Source organism: Tachysurus fulvidraco, chromosome 1 (genome assembly GCF_022655615.1).
Source record: "Tachysurus fulvidraco isolate hzauxx_2018 chromosome 1, HZAU_PFXX_2.0, whole genome shotgun sequence".
Classification (NCBI taxonomy): Eukaryota; Metazoa; Chordata; class Actinopteri; order Siluriformes; family Bagridae; genus Tachysurus; species Tachysurus fulvidraco.
In genome coordinates, this window is record NC_062518.1 from 38425625 (window position 1) to 38437099 (window position 11475).

Consider the following 11475-nt stretch of genomic DNA (forward strand, 5'->3'; position numbering starts at 1 on the left):
CATGAGACAATTAATGGCTGAAAAGCAAGAAATTTTATAAAGATTCAGCTGGGAGAACATCTAGCAACTAGTTAATTGATATTAGGTCTGTAACATGATTAGCTATAAAAGGGATGTCTTAGAGAGGCAGAGTCTCTCAGAATTAAAGATAGTTAGAGATTCTCTAACCTGTGAAAGAGTGCAAAATACTTTAAAAACAAAGTTCCCCCTCATCAGATTGCAAAGGCTTTGCAAATCTCATCATCTACAGTGATTAACATCAAAAGATTCAGAGAAACTGGAGAAATCTTGTGCTTAAGGGACAAAGCAAAAGGCCTTTATTGAGGCCTTCGGGCCCTCAGACGACACTGCATCACTCATCGGCATGATTGTTTCAAAGACATTACTAAATGGACCCAGGAATACTGTACTTCCAGAAACCACTGTCAGTAAACACAAACCACCTTGCTAACTAAAATCATGCAAAAAGGAGGCCATATGTGAACATGGTCCAGAAGCGCCATCGTGTCCTGTGGGCCAAGGCTCATTTAAAATAGACTGTTTCAAAGTGGAAGTGTTCTGTGGTCAGACGAGTACAAATTTAACATTCTTTTTGGGAATCACAGACACTGTGTCCTCCGGGCTAAAGAGAAGGGAGACCTTCCAGTGTGTTATCAGTGTTCAGTTCAAAAGCCAGCATCTCTGACAGTATGGGTGTGCATAAGTGCATATGGTGTGGACAGCTTACGTGTTTTGTAAGGCACTATGTATGCTGAAATGTATATAAAGATTAAAAGCAACATATGCTCCCCTCCAGATGACGTTGATGCTACACCATGTCCCTGTGCAAACCTTTTTGAGACCTGTACGTAGCAGGCATCAAATTAGAAATGATATCATTTAGTTTATAAATGTGTCAAATTTCTCTGTTTAAACGTGTTATGTTTTCTTTGTTCCATTGTAAATACAATTTTGGCTTATGTGATTTCAAAGTCTTTTTATTGAAATTTAAAAAACTTCCCAACTTTTTTGGAATTCGGTTTGTATTTGCTATTTTTATTTTTAATATTTTTACTGTTTGACTTTGATTCAGTTTGATTTGTTAAACTGATGGATTATGTGAGCTAGCAAGCGAATCTTAATGCAGTCATGAATCAAATCTCTAAGACCTGAAAATAAAAACATAAGAACTATTAATATTTAACTATAACTACATAATTATTAATTACCTGGACTTACCACTTTGATTTATATAATGTACCATTATAAGTTGCACATTATGTAATGATGTAGGTAGTGAAAAAGGGGGAAATTAAAGTTTATGTGAGAAATAAAAAAGACCATCCTTCAGTTCTATGTTTTCATTTATCAGGTCCATTTATCTTGAGAGCCCTGCACATATAATCACAAAGCAGTTAGTCTTCATCTCATTACCTTCACTTTTACTCATGTGTACCAGATTCTTATCAACCCTCAGGAGTCTTGAAGTTTGTGCAGCAGTATGACAATGGTTTGCTTCCTAACTGGAAGGTTGCTCATATCAGGTAACATGGAGGGGATTGACATGTGCTCCATCTCCATGCAGTTTTAGTGTACACTTAGCAATCAACTAAAGAAAAGCACTTTTACACTGGATACAGGTGTCTCATCTCATCTCATCTCATCTCATCTCATCTCATCTCATCTCATCTCATCTCATCTCATCTCATCTCAACTCACTCCTTCACTCTTCTTTTCTTTTTATCAGAACAACCTACAATACCATGTAGTGACTCCTAACCCTAAGGTTGTGGGTTCGATTCTCGGGCCTGCCACGACTGAGGTGCCCTTGAGCAAGGCACCCCCCCCCCCAACTACTCCCTGAGCGCCGCAACAAAAATGGCTGCCCAATGCTCCGGTGTGTGTTCACGGTGTGTGTTCACGGTGTGAGTATGTGTTCACTGCTGTGTGTGTGCACTTTGGATGGGTTAAATGCAGAGAACGAATTCTGAGTATGGGTCACCATACTTAGCCGTATGTCATGTCTAGTGAACATAATAAACTCCCGCCTTTGTATGAAAGAAATGTTATTAATTCAACAGCAAGTAATAGCAACACACAACAGCATTGTTTACTACTTTATATAACAACGGAAAATCTATTTTCTCTCTTTTTTCTAAATTAGCACAAAAATTTAAATGACATTGTTTTGACTTTAACATGAACTGGTTAAATCCTTTGTCCTTTTTTATACAAGCGAGATAGTCTTTCATCCATATTGGACTCTTCTTCATCATAACATGCCCATAACATGGGCATGTATATTGATGCGTAAGAGATTTCTCAAATGAATCTCCCTTCTCTTTCTCAGCACACTTTTAGAAACTGACTCCAATCATTGAGAAGGAACTTTATCTCCTGGTCGAAAAGAAGGAATTCTTGCACTTTGTTGGGTCTCTCAACAAGAAAACCTCAGATTTTGATGGTGAACTGTGATGGTTATTTTAGGAAAAGTGTACATAGCTATAAAATAATTAACTATTCTATAAGTCATGTAACTAGCAGACCATTACGTTTAAATTTTAAATAATTTTTAAGTGTTATATTGAGCTGACAGTTTGTCATTGTTTCAAATGACAGTTTCACATTGTTTCTAATGTGACACTGCTATTAGGCTGTTCTGGACTGTGTGGATGAGGAATGTATAAGGTTCTTGCTGGTCCTCCTGTCCTCATCACACTGAGAGAAAAGCTGGAGGTGGTGGGGGTGTTTGTGCATTAAGATGAGGGTCTGGTCTCCTTTTATGATGTGAAGTCCAGATCTCATATCTACTCTTTCACTTTTCAATCTTTCACTGAGAAACTCTATCCATACTTCAGTCCTTGTTTTAAATAAATTAGGTAAAAATTCAGCACCACTGATCATCTCTCCTGTATTTAAGAAGTTTATGAGTTTTACTTTATAAAGACAAAAACCTAAATTGATTTGACAATATACAAATAGTGACAGTATATAAATTGTGTATCTTTACAATACATACAAATCTCTCATTAAAATCTGTACATATCATTTATACTGAATTATTTTTTTTTAATGAATAATATCAAAATCTTTTGCAAAATCAAATTCATTTTGTCAACCATAGAGTCTGTGATTACAATTTCAGTTATTTATTATTACAACTTTTACGCAACTTTAATTACTCTATTACTCACTTTGGGCTTCTGAAACTTTGTCATTATAAGATTTGTATTATCATCATACCGAGCTAACACTTTTAGGTGTTATTTTGAGATATCTTGATCTCAATCTCTATATTTAAAAGTATATCCTGTTTACAACTGTCAAGTGAATATTTTCATCTGCCATAGTGTGCATTAGGAGGACGTTTTATATTCAGAATCGGAATCGGAATCAGGTTTATTGGCCAAGTGTGTTGATGTTGACACACACAAGGAATTTGGTTCCAGCTGTTTGTGACTCTCAAAAGTACAGACATAAATAACATTATACTATATAAGACAAGACAATACAGACTATACAAGACAATGCAGATGTGATACAATATAGACAGTATGAGTATTAAATATGAATACAGAATATATGACTGATCAGTTATGTACATAAAGTGTGGGAAGTGTTCTGAGTTTCTAATTACAAATATATTCATATTCTGGTTATTTATTTATTTACTTATTTATTGCACTTAAACTCTTGAACATTTCTAACTCATGAGAGAAGTCTCATGCTGTGCAGAAATGTAAACACATCCGTCTATTCATCTTCAATAAAACTTTCCTCTTGTCAGGTTGTGGTGGACCATAAATATCAGAACATACCCTAGGTTTAAGTTGTAATATTCTTTCCAGTGTTCCCTGTAATTGACACTTGATCCTGGGCTTTTTAGAGACTCTTTTTTTTATGGCATAAAGTCATTAGCCTTGTTTTTATTTACCTACACTGTGTGTCTGCTGAGTGAAAAGAAGACTAATAATGTCTCAGGGCTTTTATTTTGAATCCATAAAAATCTTCAGCGTTTCTGATTTCACACGTCGAAAGAAGATGCGACAAACCAAACTGTGACAGATTGACAACTAAAACCCGAGGCAAGTCTACATCCGTTGTCAGTTCATTACAGCCTCGTTAACACGGGTTATCTTTGTTATCCCGGGACAGTGAAGTGTTTCAGCTAAAACCGCCATCTGTCCTGCTTTCATTCAGCTTCATTCAGCTGTCTAGCCATGTTGTTACAGCGGGTTAGCTAGCCACACAGCTAAAAGCCTTTGTTCTGACTAGCAGATCGATAATGTTAGCTTTTAGCCCAGAGGATGACTTCTTACATGTATCTGTGGTGCTCAGTGTACAGCGGCGTCGCCATGACTTCATGACACTTTAACACTTATAACTGTCATGGCGCCTGTTACAGAACAGAGCTTTAAACCCATAAAGAATGAGAGAGATTTAACCAGATTGAGCTCTTTATCTCAGTGAATCAGTGAAGCTTTAGAGATTTGTTCATTTGGATTGTTTACCAACATGTGACCAGCACCATGAGCCTGTTGTTTATATAAGTTGTACATAATAAACACAATTTGTTTATGGTCGTTCTGTGAAAAATAAACAATAACAGTATCAGTTCATCACTTATTATTTACATGTCTGTTCATGTCTCAGGTATTTAACCTATAATGTTTCACTGTCTGACCAAAGCTTTAAATTCTAGTTACACTTTACTAGTTTATATAAATTACAAATCCACTAAAATATCACAATCGTGTTGGAAATGTTTTTAACTAGTTATTTTGTTTTCTACTAACTATTCTCTCAGAAAACTGTTTATTCAAAATATACAATACCTAGAGCTTATTACTGCTTATTTATTATTTTAATGCTATATATCCGGTTTATCCGTGGTTTTTTTTTTTTTTTGCCCTCCTTTAGCAGGTCGCCATGCAGCAGTGTGAACCCCCTCAGCAACAGTGCGAGGACAACCGGAAGCTGGAGGCGAAAACAAGGGACAGCGAGGAGAGTGATGCTTATGAATGTAGGATCTGCGGCTACAAAGCAGCGGATGTCTGCTCTCTTAGTCAACATCTGCACTCTGTCCATCCTGTTACTGCTCTGCCCGGACCGAGCTCAGTAAACGATGAGAGTAAAGGAGCCTCAGAGGGACAGAAGACTCCACCTGAAGGAAATGTGAGTTACACAGACACATCCATATACATACCCATGTCTATTTACCATATTGACCGTTTGTTTTGTTTTGGGTTCGGAATTATTCGGTTATTCTGGTTATCCTGTTAATGTCAAAGTACTCAAAGCCGTTGTGATGCGATTTTTGGTTATTGACCTCAAGTAGATTATTTTACAATAACAGGATGTTCTGGAGCTGAAGCATTTTATTAATCTTCTCAAGTCAAGTCAAGTCAAGAAGCTTTTATTGTCATTTCAACCATATATAGCTGTTGCAGTACACGGTGAAATGAGTCAACGTTTCTCCAGGACGATGGAGCTACATAAAACAAAGACAGAGCTGAGGACTTAGTAAGTAGTAATAGATACATAAAGTACATCTGTGCAACCTGGTGTAAACAGTGCAGGGCAAGAGAAACAAGACAGTGCAGGACAAAAGACAGTGCAGGACAAAATAATAAAAGACAATACACAAAGGACAATACACAAAAACAGCACAGACCAGTGTAAATACTATACTGTATGTTCAAACAATATTGTGTGTGCAGAAATACTGGAATGAACACAGTATTATAGCAGCATTTACGTGAGATATTGTAAAGGATTGTGCAAAACAGTAAACGACTGATTTGCTCCTACACTCCTACCCACTTTAAGACATATCAGTATGATTAAAGGTAGAAATGAAAGTTCACCTGCTGCTTTAGAAATGTGACTAAGCTTAACTTTAAATAAGCTTTGTGTTAACTTACAAGTCAATGGTTTACTTTAAGCTTGAATTTGTGAAAATTGAGTACAATTTTGAAAATTTGTCATGACAATTGGAATTAAAGAGAATAATTAAGTTCTAGGGGCTATAATCGAGTTTTACAGTGCAGCAATTGTAACGATTACAGTTTTTAATTTGTTAAACAACATATTCATTTTATATCCCATGACCATTTGTCTTGTGGTGGCAAGTTCATTTTGTCACCTATAGTTTGCTCATTGGGATCTAACGGATTTATAAAGAGCTGCTTTGTTGCATGTATCTTATCAACAGCGCTATATAAATAAATATACATTTATTGAGCAACAAGTCAGCTCTCTATAGGCTTGTTGCCAGGTGATGCTGTGTGATGCAGTGGGCCTTAATACAGTTGTCATATATTGTTGTTGTTTTTGTCAACAGTTGTTATATAAGACAGTTCATGTTTGTGTCTTATGGGCCTAAACTACAGAGCTTCAGTGCCGCAGTCAGAATTTATGTAACCTATATTCACGTCATTTCTCTTTTTCCTCTACAGTCTGAATTTTCCGAAGGGTCCATGTCTTCCTCACTCATGGACTCAGAGGAGACCAGCATAAGTACATGCAATGCAGAGAACCAGGTACAAGCAGCGGCACAAAAAGAGACTGTGAAAAACTCGCCTGCTGCCAAAAACAGCCAAAGTATTTCTCCTGCCTCCATTTTGCCTCATAGGAAAGCCTCATCCTCTTCAGAGTCTACAAAAGGAAGCCAAAGCAAGAACTCAGCCTCCTCAGGCACGTCTGGCCTCAACCAGACACACTTGGTGTGTCTTCCTCTGGTGTCTGAAGGTCTGAAGCTGGTGTGGGTGCGCTCGGAGCAGACCAACGAGCTGGATGCAGTATCAGATCTTGTAGAAGCGTTTAATGCCTTTCCCTACCCCACAGAGCAGGAGGCCAGTGCTCTGGCTCGTCGCTGCTCCCTCTCAGCCGAGCGCGTCAAAGTGTGGTTTATGATGCAGCGCGTCCGCTACGGAATCAGCTGGGCAGACGACGACATCCGGCAGACGCGGCTTAAGTTGCGGCATCTGCAAAGCATGTCACTCGGGGAGGAGGGTGAGGAAGAAGAGGAGGATTATTTAGCAGATGAAGAGAAGACACCTGAGACGCAACAGGAGGATGTTAAACAGGCTCCTGTGACAGAGGTCTATACGGGTTATGCACACTACACACCACAACTAGTTTTCTCCCAGGACGAAGCCAGTGACTTTAACAGCAGGCAAAACAGCATCATTCCTCAGTACACCAACGGCGTAGAGACCTTTGTTCAGCAGCAAACTGAAAACCAGTGTGTGGCTGATTTTCAAAATGCATCTGTTGACAAAGACCATGCTCAGTTGCCCAGAGAACTGAATCATTTACCTCCTCACGAGCTCAAGGCTGAGAGTTCCAGCACTTATAGAGCTCTGTCCAAATCAGCCGTGGTTTGTGGTCCTCCCATAACTCAGCAGCGGAAGAAATCCAAAGCACAGCTGATGGCGCTCCGCCGTAGCTTTGTCCAAAAGAACTGGCCGTCTGAGGCTGAGGTGCAGCGGCTACAGCGAGCCACCGGGCTCGGACGACACGAGATCCGTAAGTGGTTTGCTGACAGTCGATACCAGCTTCGCAGGAGCGGTCGGTCCTGGTTGGCTGAACTGAGCAAGCCGAGTCAGTCCCTAGAGCCTTCGGGTAGATTACAACAACAATTGAACAGCGATGAGTTTCAGGAGGATGGCGAAGCCTCAGGAGCGGGGCTTGATGTTGATCTCGATGTGGACATGGAGGATCAACAGGATCCAGTAGAAGATGGGGTCAGCGAGTCGGACACGAGAAAAGAGGAACAGACTGAAGAGCCATCACACAAAGACAGCCAGGCTTCCGTTAAACAGGAGCGGCGTGATACCGCTATCGTCCCTTCTCCATCTCCCGCCTCCTCTTCTCCATCTCCGTCACTCCTACAAGGCTGGAACCCCAGCCTGGGTCCTGAGCCCAACCTCCGGAAGAAGACATGGGAGCAGTTAAACATGCTGAGGCAGAGCTTCCTGAACTGTCAGTGGCCCACTAGCGAAGACTACACAGTCTTGCAACAGAAGACAGGACTGACACGGACTGAGATTGTTCAGTGGTACGGAGATACACGCTACCACATTAAACACTCCAACCTGCGCTGGATTCACCCGGACGACCGAGAACGTGTACGCACAGGTGTCTTGAAGCAGCAGAAGAGAGCAGGGAAGGGCCCCAGGAGTAGGAGATGGACACAGAGCACAGATCCCAGCTTCAGGTTTAGGGAGCCGCAGCCCAGTAACGGGACAGGAGGGAGTGAGGCGAAGTCATGGGACGAATTATATAAGACAGCTTCCTCAGTACTGCCAGGGGGTGAACTTTGACCCTGGAGTATTTTTAGATTAGATGTTACAGAGTATTTAGAATAGCAGGAAAGTAGAGGCTGGACTCTACGTTGCTGCCAAATGCTGTATTTCATGAAGAAGTTTGTTTGTTTGTTTTTGTTTGTTTTCTGGTCTCTGTCTCATGTTCTCAAGTCCAGTGTTTCTCACCACTAATGGATTGTTGCATTAACATAATCCAGTGCCTCGTCAGGACCTTTAATACACAAATATTTATGTATTTAGTTTTGTCTATATGAGCAGTTTCATTTAAGCTGAAATTATTTATGATAACACTAAAAATAAAAATAAAAAAGAAAGGAAAGAAAGATGTTCAGAGCGATTAGCAGAACACAAGCACTGGGTGAAACTGCTGATTTCATGTGTAGCATTTCAGTGTTCAACAGGATAGGAGCGTGCGTAGAAATTAGTTTCAGGTCTTTTTTAATGCACATTTTCAGAAGTTTATTTTAAAAGAATAACTGACTTTTAGTGTATTAACATGGTTCAGATCTTCCAAACCATGAATCCTTTAAAGTGTTGCTTTCAAAAGAACAGTCGGTGTGAAAACTATTTTAAATGGTTTTAAGAGGATTATTTTCCATCCTGTTCTTCTATGTTAATTATTGCTTATTTCCGTTATAATTTATTTAGACCCAGGACCACAATCCAACAGAAACAGGCTTGAATGATGCATTTGATATTCTATGCATTTAATTATTATTTAGTTGACTAGAAAATTCCTTTATTGCTTTTGAAGATTTTTGTACCTATTTCTAGAAAATGTTTCTCCCTTGGTTACAATGACATTTTGACTCAATAAAGTGGACTTCAGGATTTTTTTTTTATTAGTAGTATATTTGAACTGGGCAAATACAGTACATATGTACAAGAAGGCTGTATGAAATGATCAAAACGTGCATAGTGTGATTGCTTTACAGTCCCATCACAATCTATTAAAACAACCCAATGATGCTGTGATGTATCAGAGTTACACACTGACCAAGAAATATTTTTTATAACACCTCAAAACATCAATAAAAAAAACTATGGTTTATTAGAGAACTCTTTTATACATTGCAGGCTTCTTTGATATCAGTATTACACAGCCCAATATTATAATGATTAACACAGCAGTATAATGTTATTACATTATTTACAGATATTTAAAATCATTTAATTATTATTCATATTGTTTGTATTTACACAGTCAACAGATCTGCATGCTGGTAAACTAAAACATGTTAATAATGCAGGTTTATATTGAATGACCCTGAGAAGATTACCAAAAAACAGTAATAACTGTTAAGGTGAGTTACATTTCACAAAGCAAGAGCAGGTTTTCTTTTCTGATCATGCAGAAAGTCAGTTCCAGTATTCCGTCTGAATCTGGCGAGCGCCGTGAGCTTGCAGGAAGTCTGCTCCTTGTATGATTCGGCGAATCACTGTAGCAGATGTGATTAACATATGACCTGCTGCATGGAGTACGGTAGAGATCAGTCTGAGGGTCTCTCTGTTTTAAGGACATAAGGAAACAACACAGTGGAAATCATATGAGACCTCAGTTATATTTCAATTCAGCAAGCAGTTATTTTTTATTTATAAACTTATATTCATTCATGAATCTTCTGCATAGAGGAGTATGAATGCATTTGAACGGAATGGACCGTCTAATAAAGGGGGTAAAAAATCAATATTACCACGAAAATAAGATTATTCTTGCAGCTTTGGTAATATGGGTATTATATTATAGTATCAAGCTAGTGAGTGTATTAGAACATAGCAAACAGTCCTCATGTTGCAGTCTGTTGCCAAATTAAAGTTTGCATCATTTAACTGTCTGCGAATCGCAGCTGCCAAACATCAGGTAAATCAGCACATTCAAAACTCTCTCTCTCTTACACACCCACACACACACACGACAGACCATTTCAGAGACACCTATGGTTCTTGTCCCTCTCACCTGAGCACCTTCTTTGGCCCCAGGCATTGGAAGTCAGCACTGATGGAGTACAGACCCTGGAATGTGGCCTTCACGCTCAGAGAACCAAAAATATCCTTAGGGTTCAGACGATAAAGGTCAAAGGTCACTTGAGCGATGTCACGACCAGTGCGAGGTTTGTTGTCAGCTGGTTTGAGATTGCTGCCCCTATGGCCTAACTGTGAATGAGAAGCTTGTTTAGAAATAAGCAGCTGTTCATACAGTAAGTATATAAAATGCACTCAGCTGTGTGGACAACAGTTGAAGACCTACTTCTTCATGAAATACTTCAACTATCACTTTCTCCCCTGTTTGTTGTTTGTATTTATACTGTATATACATTGTTTATACACACACACACACACACACACATATATATATATATATATATATATATATATATATATATATATATATATATATATATTTTAGGTATCTTAAGTCTGTAACCTAGTGAACCAGAGTTAATGTATTCAATAACAGAGACTTAAAAGCAATTTTGTACGTCACTCTGGATAAGGTCGTCTGCCAAATGCTGTAAATGTAAATGCACACACACTAAATATTCAGTGTGCAAAACTGTTTTTCCTTCAGAAGGAACACAGAGAGAAATGTACTTTATGTGAAATATGTGATTGCTAAGATGACTGATTTATGTTCAGACTCATATCAGCAGTAGATATGACATTTACACACACACACACACACACACACACACACACACACACACACACACACACACACACACACACACACACACACACACACACACACACACACACACACACACATACAGGATGTGGTCTCCAGGTTTGTCCTGGCTCCAAGGCCATGAGCACTGTGTTGTCTGGCAAGGCCAAAAGGAACTCATCTGAATCCACTTCAGTGCCATCTTCCTCACACACCAGAGACAGCAGCGTAGAAATGAGCAGAGTGTGGGCTGCCTAACACACACACATAAAGATAAGGTGTAATAGTACATTATAAATCATTATGAATTTCTTAGGAAAACAGGTTATACACAGCATTTCATGGCTCTTCACTTTGTCTATTTGAGGAAAAATGATGTGCTATCGCTGAAAAGAGCATTTTTAACAGTGAGATCCCGAGAAGCCTTTTAACTGACTTTACTTTTATTCTGTTTCATTTATTTGATACATCATAGTTTCTAGCTTAAGAAACTATTACTCC

General features: G+C 38.9%; 2 protein-coding genes across 7 annotated transcripts in view; one reads left to right on the forward strand and one right to left on the reverse strand.

Moving 5' to 3' along the window:
- Nucleotides 1-3764: 3764 nt before the first annotated feature.
- On the forward strand, nt 3765-9150 carry homezb (homeobox and leucine zipper encoding b). Of its 5 annotated transcripts, none has more exons than XM_027178347.2 (3): nt 3765-4064; nt 4903-5154; nt 6438-9150. In XM_027178347.2, exons 2-3 carry the CDS (start codon nt 4909-4911, stop codon nt 8304-8306), a joined length of 2115 nt encoding a protein of 704 aa, XP_027034148.2. In that variant the 5' UTR covers nt 3765-4064; nt 4903-4908; the 3' UTR covers nt 8307-9150. The 5 variants fall into 5 exon arrangements, with proteins under 5 accessions (XP_027034148.2, XP_027034147.2, XP_027034145.2 ...); XM_027178346.2 differs by having other exon boundaries at nt 3766-4064; nt 4900-5154; XM_027178344.2 differs by lacking the exon at nt 3765-4064 and adding an exon at nt 4107-4214 and having other exon boundaries at nt 4900-5154.
- cideb (cell death inducing DFFA like effector b) overlaps nt 9129-11475 on the reverse strand; it is a 3096-nt gene continuing 749 nt past the window's right edge. For both annotated transcript variants that reach the window (XM_047816369.1, XM_027178425.2), the window contains 3 exons: nt 11079-11228; nt 10267-10463; nt 9129-9816 (listed from right to left, as the gene is read on the reverse strand). In XM_047816369.1, coding sequence (XP_047672325.1) covers nt 9669-9816; nt 10267-10463; nt 11079-11228 — 495 coding nt within the window. In that variant the 3' untranslated portion in view covers nt 9129-9668. The remainder of the gene's footprint in view (nt 9817-10266; nt 10464-11078; nt 11229-11475) is intronic.

Coding starts and splice junctions, on each gene's coding strand:
- homezb (XM_027178344.2), top strand. Junction 5,155..6,437: donor AGACTCCACCTGAAGGAAAT/GTGAGTTACACA, acceptor TTTCCTCTACAG/TCTGAATTTTCCGAAGGGTC.